Source organism: Benincasa hispida, chromosome 9 (assembly GCF_009727055.1).
Source record: "Benincasa hispida cultivar B227 chromosome 9, ASM972705v1, whole genome shotgun sequence".
Lineage (NCBI taxonomy): Eukaryota > Viridiplantae > Streptophyta > Magnoliopsida > Cucurbitales > Cucurbitaceae > Benincasa > Benincasa hispida.
Genome location: NC_052357.1, coordinates 25,069,724 through 25,082,984, shown reverse-complemented (window position 1 = coordinate 25,082,984; position 13,261 = coordinate 25,069,724). Strand labels below are relative to the sequence as shown.

Sequence of the window (13,261 nt, the reverse complement as noted above, 5' to 3'; positions counted from 1 at the left end):
TTTCGTCACACCCCTCACGCCGATAACGAAGCAGGAAGTCCACAAGCCGAAGGCGGAAGTGACGGGGTTAAAGCTACCCGAGAGGCAAACTGAAGATGGATTCGATCCCAAGGCTTACAAGCTGTTGGCGAAGGTGGGCTATGACTTCACAACTCACACTGAGTTCAAGATTTTGAAGATTTATGAGCAACCCCGACTCTCGCTAACCCAAAAGAAGCTTTTGCAAGAGGGACACGCTATACCCAGTCGAGGGCAGGACTCGGATATGAGCCGTCAGAGCCAGTCTGTATAATTAGAAAGGCGAAGGGGAAAGTGACCAACAACAATCATATCACTGTAGAAGAAGTTGATGATACAGGAGAATATGAGGGAAAAGATAAAAGAGCCTCAGCCTTTAACCGTATTAGACCGTCTGCCACACGCGCCTTGGCCTTTGAGAGGTTAAGCATGACAGAAGCAGAAGGGGGAAGCCCACATACTATTCCCAGAGCTACTCGACGCTCAGTCTTTCAAAGGTTGACTCTGTCAAATGAAGGAAATGAGGAAATCATCTGTCAATCGTCAGTGGTGGTGCAACCGCCAACCTTTGAGAGACTGGGTGCAGTTCCAAATGAGAGCGAAGGAAAACCCCGCGCTCCCATTTTTGATCGCCTGAAGCACGAAAGGGTTGAAGATCCCCTCAACCAATATGTCCCTAGTAAAACAAAAAGGAAGGGAAAAGCCTGCGCTGACACCCTTGAAATGACTATAAGAAAGAGGGAATCGATGCCTCAAGCGTCCATTTGACGACGAATCGACCTTAAAAGCGTTGAAGGGTCATCGAACCAGAAGCCATCAAAAGAGGCAAGAAGTGATGGAGAAATTTGTAGTACCGTCCCCTCACGCATGAAGAGAAAGACCTTCGTTACTCTAAATACAAGTGAGGGCTCCCTCAAAGTAAAGAGGCGCGACGTCGTTTTATCAATCCTCATAATGGAAATTTAGAGCAAGAATAAGGCAAAACTTTGTGCCACCACATCACCATCACAGAAGAATCCAAAGAAGGTATGACCGAAGAGGAAGTGGAGGACACTCCGCAAGGTCTAGAGGACAGTGGTCAATCCACGGTGGACGAGCTAAAAGAGGTGAATCTGGGCACAGTAGAAGAACCGCATCCGACTTTCATCAGTGCGTCCCTCTTGAAAGGGGAAGAGGACGAATACATGAGTTTGCTCACCAAATACAGGGTTGTTTTTGACTGGTCATACAAAGAGATGTCGGGACTAGATCCAAAAGTAGCAGNGGACGAATACATGAGTTTGCTCACCAAATACAGGGTTGTTTTTGACTGGTCATACAAAGAGATGTCGGGACTAGATCCAAAAGTAGCAGTCCACTATCTCGCGATCAAACAGGGGTGTCGACCCGTTAAGCAGGCTCAACGACACTTTCAGTCAGAACTTATTCCCCATATTGAGGTTGAGGTCAATAAGCTGATTGAAGCCGAGTTCATTCGCAAAGTTAAATATCCAACATGGATAGCCAACATTATCTCAGTTAGAAAAAAGAATGGATAGCTTCGTGTTCGCGTAGACTTTCGCGACCTAAACAGCGCATGCTCGAAAGACGATTTCCATTGCCCATCACAGAGATCATGGCCGATGCGACAATGGGACATGAAACCTTATCCTTCATGGACGGATCTTACAGGTATAACCAGATACGAATGGCCCTAGCAGACGAGGAAATGATGGCATTTCGAACCCTAAAAGGGATATATTACTACAAGGTAATGCCCATCGGGTTGAAGAATGTTGGCGCTACTTATCAACGTGCCATGCAGAAGGTGTTTGATGATATGTTACACAAACACGTGGAGTTCTATGTGGATGACCTTTTGGTCAAGACCAGACGACAACAGGACCATTTGAAAGATCTAAGAGCCATGTTCGATCGCCTGCGAAAGTACCAGTTAAAGATGAATCCCCTCAAATGCGCATTCGGCGTAACTTCAGGAAAGTTTCTGGGCTTCGTTGTGAGACATCGAGGGATAGAGATAGACCAATCCAAGATCGATGCCATCCAGAAGATGCCAAGACCAAGGAATCTACATGAATTGAGAAGTTTGAAAGGACGTCTGGCCTACATCCGGAGGTTTCTTTCTAACCTAGCAGGGCAGTGTCAACCCTTTCAAAGACTGATGAGAAAGGGAGAGAAGTTCGAATGGGATGAGGCCTGCCAGAATACTTTTGATAGCATAAAGAGGTACCTGATCAGCCTCCTGTCTTAGGAGCCTCAATAGCGAGGAATCGTTGATACTATACATCACAACACAAGAAAGATCACTGGGGACATTGTTGGCACAAGAAGGAGAAAAGGGAAAAGAACGTGCTCTCTATTACCTAAGTAGTACCCTAAACGGAGTAGAGATCAATTATTCCCCTATCGAGAAGACGTGCCTTGCGCTATTCTTCGCCATAGATAAGTTGAGGCACTACATGTAAGCCTTCACAGTCCACTTAATTGCGAAAGTCGGTCCCATCAAGTATGTCCTGTTCAGGCCGATCATCTCGGGACATTTAGCCAAGTGGGTAATCATGCTTCAATAGTACGACATTGTTTATGTACTGCAAAGGGCAGTTAAAGGGCAGACATTGGCCGACTTCCTGGCAGATCACCCAATTCCATCGGATTGGGAATTAAGTGAAGACTTACCTGATGATGAAGTTCTCTTCATAGAAACCTCAAAACTGTGGGTCATGTTCTTTGACGGTGCGACACGGAAAAGTGGTGCGGGGGCAAGTGTTGTCCTTATTTCACCAGAAAAGCACATGCTACCTTATAACTTCGCACTTACCGAGTTATGCTCAAACAACGACACTGAATACCAAGCCTTGATAATTTGTCTCCAAATGGCCTTAGAGATTGGAGTAGCTTGTATAGAGATCTTCAGTGATTCAAAGTTGATAATCAATCAACTCTTATGCCAGGACGAGGTGAGGCATGACGACTTGAAACCCTACTTCACTTACGCCTGTCTCTTATACACATCTAGATGTGTATAAGAGACAGCTACTTCACTTATGCTCGCCAGTTGATGGAAAAGTTTGAAAGCGTGACGTTGGAGCATGTCCCGAGGACGGAGAACAAGAAAGCGAATGCCTTGGCAAATGTAGCCACTGCCTTAACGGTCTTGGATAATGTGCCCCTTAATATATCGCTCTGGCAGAGATGGGTTGTACCTCCAGTCGGGACTGCATGTGGAGAAACGAACACGATATCAATCTACTTAACCGATGAGGAAGACTGACGGCAACTCATTATAGATTACCTTAAGCATAGAAGGCTCCTGGATGACCCCTGCCGTAAAACCGAGGTTCGAAGGAGGGCCGCTCATTTCATTTACTACAAAAGGGTTCTATACCGTCGATCCTTTGAAGGACTTTTCCTTCGATGCCTCAGTAAAGAAGAGTCAACAAAGGCTTTGGAGGAACTACACTCAAGCGTATGCGGCGCGCATCAAGCTGGATCAAAGCTACAATTCCAGCTGAAAAGAATGGGTACTATTGGCCGGGGATGATCTAGGGCTCGATGCATTATGCAAAGAAGTGCGAAGCCTGTCAATATCACGTGAATTTCATTCATCAACTGTCCGAGCCTCTGCATCCGACCATAGCCTCGTGACCTTTCGAAGCATGGGGGCTTGATCTGGTCGACCCTATAACACCTAAGTTGTCAGCAGGGCACTTTTATATTCTCGCAGCCACTGACTACTTTTCAAGATGGGCTGAGGCTGTCACTCTAAGGGAAGCTAAGAAAGAAAACGTGGTGGATTTTATCCGCACTCATATCATTTATCGGTACGGTATTTCCCATCAGATTGTGATGGATAACAAGAGACAATTCTCTAACAGTTTAATAGACAGATTGTGTGAAAAATTCAAATTCAAGCAGTATAAGTCATCCATGTATAACGCCGCTGCAAACGGGTTGGCAGAGGCATTTAACAAGACATTGTGCAACCTACTGAAGAAAATTGTTTCCAAGTCGAAAAGAGATTGGTAGAAGAAGATCGGTGAAGCGTTGTGGGCTTATCGCACCACCCACCATACCCCTACAGGAGTCACCTCGTACTCTCTCGTTTATGGGGTAGAAGTTGTCCTTTGGAAAGAGAAATTTCATCGCTAAGAATGGTAAGGCAAGAAGGGCTGACTACAGAGGACAACGTCAAACTGCGGCTCCAAGATTTGGAAGCACTGGATGAAAAATGATTAGAAGCTCAACAAGCGTTGGAATGTTACCAGGCGCGAATGTCTAAAGCCTTCGATAAACATGTAAAGCCTCGGTTCTTTCAAGTTGGTGATCTAGTGCTTGTCGTAAGGAGACCAATGATCACGACAAGACTTACAGGGAATAAGTTTACACCTAAATGGGATGGGCCCAACATCATCAAAGAAGTCTACACAAACAGAGCATACAAGATAGTTGATCAAGATGGGCTAAGAATTGGCCCAATCAACGGCAAGTTTCTCAAGAAATTTTACGCTTAACAAATGTGTATATATATATATATATATATATATATAATACCTTTGTACGAACTATGTTACTACTTGATTCCTGTCATTATAAAGGGTACGTAGGCAACTTAAAGAAATTTAAGTTCAGTCGCACATAAAAAAGAAAACATTATTTTCGAACTACATTATGACTTGATCCCTATCATTATGAAGGGTATGTAGGCAGCTTGAAAGAAACTTCAAGTTCAGTCCAGTTTAAAAAAAAAACTTGAACTATGTCATGATTTGATCCCTTTGTTTAAAGGTACGAAGGAAACATAAAGAAATTTAAGTTTAGTCCATTAGAAAAGGTACCACAACCACCTAATTATGATACTACAAGATTGATGTTGATCATCCCCGTTAAAGAATGACACTCCAGATTGAAGATGTTCATCCCTATTGGGGGCAACACAATGGATTGAAGTTGTTCATCCCTCGTAAGGAGCTAGCACAGTAAATAAAAGGCACACACATGGAATACGCTTCACTTCCTCTTTAAAATCAAACTTAGATGCTCTTCCATCTTCAAGTTCAAAGGCTTCGTCGATGCTCTTCAATCTTCAAGTTCAAAGGCTTCATCGATGCTCCTCCATCTTTAAGTTTAGAGGCTTCATCGATGCTTCATCTGGTGAAATTTGGCGTGGTTCACTTCATCTCCAAATTAATGACGTGGCTTCACTTCATCTTCAAAGTCGTGGTGTGGCTTCGCTTCATCTCTATAATGTTGATGCAGTTTTTCTTTATCTCCAAAGCATGGTATGGTTCGCTTCATCTCCAAAGTTGTGGCATGGCTTCGCTTCATCTCCAAAGTCGTGGTGTAGTTTTGTTTCCTCTCCAAAATGTTGGCGCGACTTCGATTCCTCTCCAAAGTCGTGGCATGGCTTCGTTTCATCTCCAAACTGATGGCACGATTTCACTTCATCTCCAAACTGATGACACGACTTCACTCCATCTCCAAAGTCGTCATGCGGTTTCGTTTCCTCTCAAAAATGTTGGTACAACTTCACCCTTTCTCCAAAATATTGGTGTAGCTTCGCTTTCTCTCCAAAAATGTGGGTGTGGTTCCACCTCATATGCGAGATCAAGTTTGGTTTGCCTAGCTCTACCTCATATACGAGGACAACTCTGGTCCATCCGGCTCCACCTTATATGCAGATCGACTTCGGCCAACCTAACTCTTCTCAAAAGCTTGATGGCATATTCTTCCTATCTTCAAAGTTTGATGGCATATCCGCCTCATCTTCAATACTCGATGGCATATTTCCCTTATCTTTAAATTTTGATCAAGGAGTAACATAACAAGGCAGACCTTTCCGGGATCCTCCCTAGGGTGATTGAATGTGAGAGTTATAAGCCTTTGCGGGGCCCCTCCCATGATGATCAGGATGCAAGAGCAGGCGAGACAAGACAGACCTTTCCGGGATCCTCTCTAGGGTGATCGAATGGGAGAGTTATAAGCCTTTGCGGGGCCCCTCCCACGACGATCAGGATGTACGAATGGTACTACAAGGTAGACCTTTTCGGGATCCACCTTAGGGTGATCGAATGAGAGAGTTGTAAGCTTGGCGAGACCTCTCCCATGACGATCAGGAAGCACAAACGACGCTACAAGATAGACCTTTCTGGGAACCTCCCTAGGGTGATCGAATGGGAGAGTTGTAAGCCTTTGCAGGGCCCCTCCCATGACGATCAGGATGTACAAATGGTGCTACAAGGTAGACTTTTCCAGGATCCTCCCTAAGGTGATCGAATGGGAAAGTTATAAGCCTTTGCAGGCCCCTCCCATGACAATCAGGATGCAAGAGCAAGCGAGACAAGGCAGACCTTTCCAGGATCCTCCTTAGGGTGATCGAATGGGAGAGTTATAAGTCTTTGCAGGGCCCCTCCCACGACGATCAGGATGTACGAATGGTGCTACAAGGTAGACCTTTCCAGGATCCACCTTAGGGTGATCGAATAAGAGAGTTGTAAGCCTTTGCAGGGCCCCTCCCATGACGATCAGGATACATGAACGACGCTATAAGACTAACCTTCCCAAGATCCTCCCTAGGGTGATCGAATGGGAGAGTTGTAAGCCTTTGCAGGGTCCCTCCCATGAGGATTAGGATGTACAAACGATGCTACAAGACATATATTTTCAGGATCTTCCCTAGGGTGATCGAATGGGAGAGTTGTAAGCCTTTACGGGGCCCCTCCCACGACGATCAAGATGTACAAACGGTGCTACAAGGTAGACCTTTTTGGGATCCATCCTAGGGTGATCGAATGGGAGAGCTGTAAGCCTTTGCGGGGCTTCTCCCATGACGATCAGGATGCACGAACGACGCTACAAGACAGAACTTTCCAGGATCCTCCCTAGGGCGATCGCATGAAAGAGTTGTAAGTCTTGGCGGGGTCCCTCCCATGACGCTCAGGATGCACAAACGGAGCTACAAGGTAGACGGTGATCAAATGAGGGGGTTGTAAACCTTTGCAAGCCCCCCATGACGATTAGAAAGCACGAGCACGAGCACGAACAGGGATATAGTAGATAGACCATGCCAAGTTCGTCCTTATGTGCACCAAAGACGGGTTAGTGAGATTAAAAAAATTGTTTTGTTGTACTCTTTTGGTTGCGCTGTAACTCTTACAAAAAAAAATAGTAAGGGGGCGAGTTAGTAAAAAAAATAATAAAAAAGAAAAAGAAAACAAAAAAATCTTCTTTTTTTTAAAAAAAAGAAGAAATAGAAAAAAAAACAAACAGAAAAGAAAAAGAAAGCTAAAAAAACTTTGCTAAAAAAAGGGGAAGGAAAAAGAAAGACAAAAAACAAAACAAAAGGAAGAAAACTTTGAAAGAAGAAGAGAAAAAGGAGAGAAAGGAAATATTAGAGAAGAAGATAAGGGATGAGGATAATGGAGGGGTTTGGGATCCTATTTATAGAGCTTCTTAGGTTCCATAACAAATTAGGAATTCCAAATTTGATTCAAAATATTAGATTTTCTAATTTGATTCTATCCTAATTTCAAATGAAAATTTTAAAAAAAAAACAAATTAAACAAATAATTTGATTTTATTAAATTTTGTCCCTAAATTTATCTTCAACTAAAATTTAGACATATTCCAAATTTTATTCAAAATTAAATTTAAATTATAGATAAAATCACAAATTAAAATTTGGCAATATTCCAAATTTTATTCAAAATCAAATTGTTCAACATTAAGATTAAATTGTAAATAAAATCTCAAATTAAAATTTGGGCATATTCCAATTTTTATCCCAAATCACCAAATCACAAGACATTTATCCTCAAGCCAAATTATAAGGATAAAATCTCAAATTAAAATTTGGATATATTCCAAATTTTATCCCAAATCTAAATCACCAAATCACAATACTTTTATCCTCAAGCCAAATTATTAAGGATAAAATCTCAAATTAAAATTTGGGCATTTTTCAAATTTTATCTCAAATTCAAGTTAAACTTATGTACTAAATTCATAGTTTGATTGACACATCAATTGCAGTCAAATTCAAGAACAAATATATTTGGATTTTAATTCCAACTTTATATTTTTCGATATTTATCCACCCATATATGTGCATAAATCTCGAAAGGAGCATTTGTTGAATAAGAAATTTTGAACCAATTAAAGTTGCCACGTCATTTACTAAATTAATGACGAAATTCCAAATCATTAAATTTGGGCTCAATTAGGGGTTGACATTTTTTTGAATTGACGTTGAAGACAAATTTCGATGACGTCATGTGGTTTTATTTGAATCAGATAAGATTAATTTGACTTAATTTGATATTATTATTTGCGTCAAAGTCCAACCAAGCCAAAAAAATAGGTTGAATTTGATCCAAATGTCAAATCAGGCTTAAATCTGATTAATTGGACCCAAAGACCAGACCCGTGGACCAACCAAGTCCAAGTCCAACTAATTGTGCTCAAAGGCCAGACCCATGAATCAACCAATATAGGTGGGCTCTTCTCATTTTGAGGGGTCAGCATTTTCTACATTCAGAGTCTAGAGATAATTCATCAACTCAAAGACTCCTGAAGCTGCACTCTTAGAAGACAGAAGACCCTTGCATTCACCCAACCGAGAGAATTAGAGGATCAAGTATTAGAGATCGAACCACATCACATCTCAACATCAACACCAACTCAAGTTCAACTCCACGAAACATGTTTATCTGGAAACCTTGTGTGAACAAGCATATCTATTAATAAAAACAATAATACATATGCAATTTAAAAATATATAATTAAAATGTTAAATTCTCATAATTGGTAAAAATTAAAATTTAACGAAGAACATCATATCTTAAATATTATGACATATAAAAAATTAAAGAAATAAAGTCTTAAACTTAAATAATGGGACACAAGGCAGGGTTGGTGAACTTCCCCGTCCCCGGCCCCGAATTGCAAATGAGGAAGAAAAATCCCCACTCCTTCCCCCTTCTCCATGTATTCGGGGATTCTCCACCCCGTTCAGGGCAAGTCCCCACGGACCCCTAACCCCATGAGTTGTTTGGACATCTCTAGGCATTATCCAACTATTTCGATTAAGAGAGTTTAAATAAAATGAAACAAGGTTTGGAGATTTATCCTCCGATTAGATTCAATAATATTTAAGAAATGATTTTAAATCTTGCCATTTGAAATTCGTGAAATGATTTATTTTATTTGAAAAAAGATTTGAATGAATGTATTTAAAATTTTATATTTGGATGGGAACCAAAAAAGAAAAAAAAGTTAATAGTTTACTAATATAAATTTTTAACTAACGATGTGTTACTTAAAAATTAGTAAATTAACAATTTATTTTGAAATTCTACGAAATCCAACCATTTTAGTCCGAAAAGTTTAGAACATAATTTGAAATAACTTTAAATTTCAAAATCATTCTAATTCTATTTTTTACATTAACAAAAAAGAAATTCATTTGAAATCACCCTCGAAATCATAAAGTTCCAAAAAGTTCCAGATGGTAATTAAATATTTAATTTTTTTTTTTATCTTTTTTTTAAGGTATTGTAATTAAAATGTGAGGTATGGAAATCTAACCTTTGACTTTGAAATCCATAGTACAAGTACTATGCAGTTATGCTTTTATAGTTCCTCCTTTAATTTTATTTGTCTTTTTCATTACTCGATTAGAAAGATTATTAATTCCTCCTTTGGTTTTGAAAAGATCTTTTGTTATTCAAAATATACCACTAGGACATTTATTCAATAAAGAATTCGAATAAATTTCCGTAACTTTTCTAAGATTTTATCTTTGAAAAGAGTTGGTACATTTGACAACCACTCGAAATAAAGTTTGGAAAACTAAATTTATGAAATTAGTTGGTTTAAGAAAACTACTTGAAATCAAACTTTTTTTTAAAAAAAATAATTTTTGAATATTTAATAGTTAATTTGTTCCCAACTTTTATAATAAATGTTGGCCACCTTGAACAAAAACCACCTCTGGTGAAGACCACCGGCCGCCAACTCCAACAATCCCTTGAACAACCAACTCTGACAATGGTTGTCAGCTCTAGTGACCTAACTCTAATGACCAATAAGATCGACCATATGCTCAAAAATAAATAAAAAAATAAAAAAAACTCAACCAAGAAAAGTGTTTTCAAATACAAATTTGAGACTATTAGTTTATAGTATTTAATATTTGACATTTATAATAGACAACAAAGCAAACCAAACAAATTTCAAAATAAAAATAGTTTAAAGAAAGTGAAATACATGAGTGTTTTTATTTAAATTGCTTTTATATAAACAAATTCTAAAAAAATGTTTAAATGAAAATGACTGTTTTTCAAACAGATCCTTCAATCACTCCTCTCGAGTCTAGACCAAGATTACTCCTTTTGAAAACACTCAAAGCTTTTCAAAGGAAAGAAAAAACCCCTCCATGGCATAACACAATAATCCTAATTTGAAATTTTGAATTTGCTTCAAAAAGTAGATATAAAATTCTCTCAGTGCAATACTTTTCAAAAGAAATCCTCCCAAACAAGCATCCCCTCAAGTCATTCTCCATCTATGCAACCTTTCATAATAATTCCAGTGACAAGAAAACACAGAATCCAACTCAGTCATAAAATCAATAGAACAGAAAAGAAAAGAACAAAAAAAACATACAAATCTTAAACCCTCAACGCTGCACAACCAAGAACAGTTCCATATCCTCGACTCATTGGAGCAGTATTAACCCAACATGTCCTCAGGTTGCTGCACAGTGTAAGAACATGCACGTCAGAAAGATATTCGTAATCGCGGTCGGTGTAAAGTGTTCCTCCAATCACATACAGTTCGCCCCTAAAACAAATCATCCCCATCCCATCATTGAGATTAAACTGATCTGCTGAAATAACAACTTTGCTGTTTTGTCCAACCTGCATGAAGATATATCCTTGGCTCATAATGTAGATTACATCTCGATCAGCAGTCATCAACCAGATGTGGGAAAACCAATTGTAATCCTCAACTGTCCACCTCCACTCCACACTGTCAAATGTTTGAACTATGGGCAATCCCTTGTATATGAAATGCAATTTTCTTCCAACTACTACTCCCATACAAATGCCTGAATCACAGGATTGAGGCAGATCAGGTAATTCAATCCAAACATCCTTCACAGGGTCATACATTTCTGCCTTAGAAGTTGATTCAAATTTTCTATTCATCCCACCTGCCACAATGATCTTTCCATCCAAAACGCCACAAGCAAACAATGCACGTGACTCGTGCATTGGTGCTTGTTGCTTCCATTTTCGAGTCATAGGGTTGAAGGACCATACCTCGGTGCATGAGAAATCTTCATCAATTGATGGATCAATAGTATTTATCAAGAGACCACCAAGAATAAACAGCTTTTGATAAGTGGAGACAACACCAAAATAATGCTTTCTTCCCCCTGGAAGTTCAGGAAGTGTGACCCAAAAGTCTTCAATTGGGTCATAAAACTGCCATTTATTTTCTTCATCATGACAGCATACAAATAGCAAATCCTCAACTGTACCACACTCCCATCGAACTCTGTAAATTTCGCCACTACAAATGACATCTCTCCAAGACCGGCAAACGAGCTCCAACGTGGGGTGGAGGTAAAATGGAACAAAAGCGAGGCATCTAAGGGCAACGTCGTGAGGAAGACCTTCAATCAGGCTAGACATGTTCTTCAATTCCAGAGTATCTTCTGTACGTACCGATCAGTCTCCACTCTCCACACAATAACTAGCTAGCCCAAAACATCAACAAAAATACAAGAATATGAAATGAATAAAAGTAAATCAGCACCCTCTTCTGGTCTCAAAAAGAATATATAAACTATGGAGGAACTAAGATTATATAAGATATCATAAAGAACCAGGGGAATCTTCATTGCTGAATGTTTAGAATGAAAATAAGTGAACTGTTGGGAGCCCTGTAACGTGATTGGTCATCTCTCTAGTTATAAAGCTTTCAAATATGAAAACTTAGGGCTTGTTTGGATTGATTTTCTAAGTGGTTACAAACGTAGTTTTTAGCGAAAAAAATGTTTATAAGCACTCAGAAAGTAAATTCATACAAGCCATTAATTTTGCATATGAGAAAAGATTCATGTGTTGATAGATAACCTTTGTCCATTTAATAAGTTCATTTTTTCATTCTTTTTTCATAACTTTTATTGAGAAAAAAATGAAAGAATACACAGGAATATGAAAAAAAGAAAAAAGCAGCACACAAAAACAAGAGCCCAACAATAGAATATATAAAATAGTTACAAAAAGTCTTGAAAAATATAAGTACTTTCAATGAATAGAGTGTTGCATGCAAGGACTTTCCAGGTGTCTTGAAAAAGTCTATTATGAGAAACCAACCAATGCAATGGGAAAAAAAAATGTAGACAGAATTTCTACCAAAACCTCCTCACAAATCTTTTTACTCCTTTTAACACTAAAACAGAAAATGGTTTCTACTTCTCAATGTGTTTAACAATTTGACAAGCGAAATAAGAAAACAATGTCAATCCAGGACATGCAGAATTTCAATACACAAACACCAACAGAAAAAAAGAAGTAAATAAATGATATAATTAAAACCCCACAATCCATTCAGGTCATAAAACAAAAGCAAACCTAGAAAAACGTACAAGTTGATGGGGGAAAGTCATGGGCATTCAAAATTCAAAGCAGAAAATGAGTAACAAGATTAAAGGTAAAAATAAGTTTAAACAGGAATGGTTTTGTTGGGAGGGCTGTAAATTAGATCAATATTGGGCTGCAATTCGGAAAAGAAATGAAGGAGAAATATAGAAACAGAGTGATTTTAAATTCACCTGAAATCTAAACCATGGAAGAGGAAATGATTCAGATTGTTGAGGAAGAAACAATTCTCTGAAGTCCAGTGATCCACAGAAAGACGATGATCGGCCTGCACAATCAGGCTAAGGAAAATTTTACAAATTACCATGTAATAAATACTTCATTCTTTTAGGGCAAATTTGTGAGATTTTTGACAGATATTTATTTTCATTTTTGTTTTTTTTAATTTAAAATATTATTATTCATACCATTTTAAAACTCATTTGATGACATTATTAATTAATTAACTATTAAATATAAATATGTTATTTAAAAGAAGATTTTCACCGACAGAAAAAAACTATCAAGCTATTTACAAAACTAACAAAATAATAATAATAATAATAATAATAATAATAATAATAATAATAAATACT

At 38.7% G+C, this 13,261-nt stretch overlaps 1 protein-coding gene across 2 annotated transcripts; it reads right to left on the bottom strand.

The window, feature by feature from the left end:
• Nucleotides 1–10,476: 10,476 nt before the first annotated feature.
• Nucleotides 10,477–13,017, bottom strand: LOC120085072 (F-box/kelch-repeat protein SKIP30-like). Of its 2 annotated transcripts, none has more exons than XM_039040921.1 (2): nt 12,860–13,008; nt 10,477–11,779 (listed from the first exon to the last, which is right to left on the bottom strand). In XM_039040921.1, the coding sequence occupies exon 2, from the start codon at nt 11,712–11,714 to the stop codon at nt 10,686–10,688; it is 1,029 nt and encodes a 342-aa protein (XP_038896849.1). In that variant the 5' UTR covers nt 11,715–11,779; nt 12,860–13,008; the 3' UTR covers nt 10,477–10,685. The 2 variants fall into 2 exon arrangements, with proteins under 2 accessions (XP_038896849.1, XP_038896848.1); XM_039040920.1 differs by having other exon boundaries at nt 10,478–11,775; nt 12,860–13,017.
• Nucleotides 13,018–13,261: the final 244 nt, after the last annotated feature.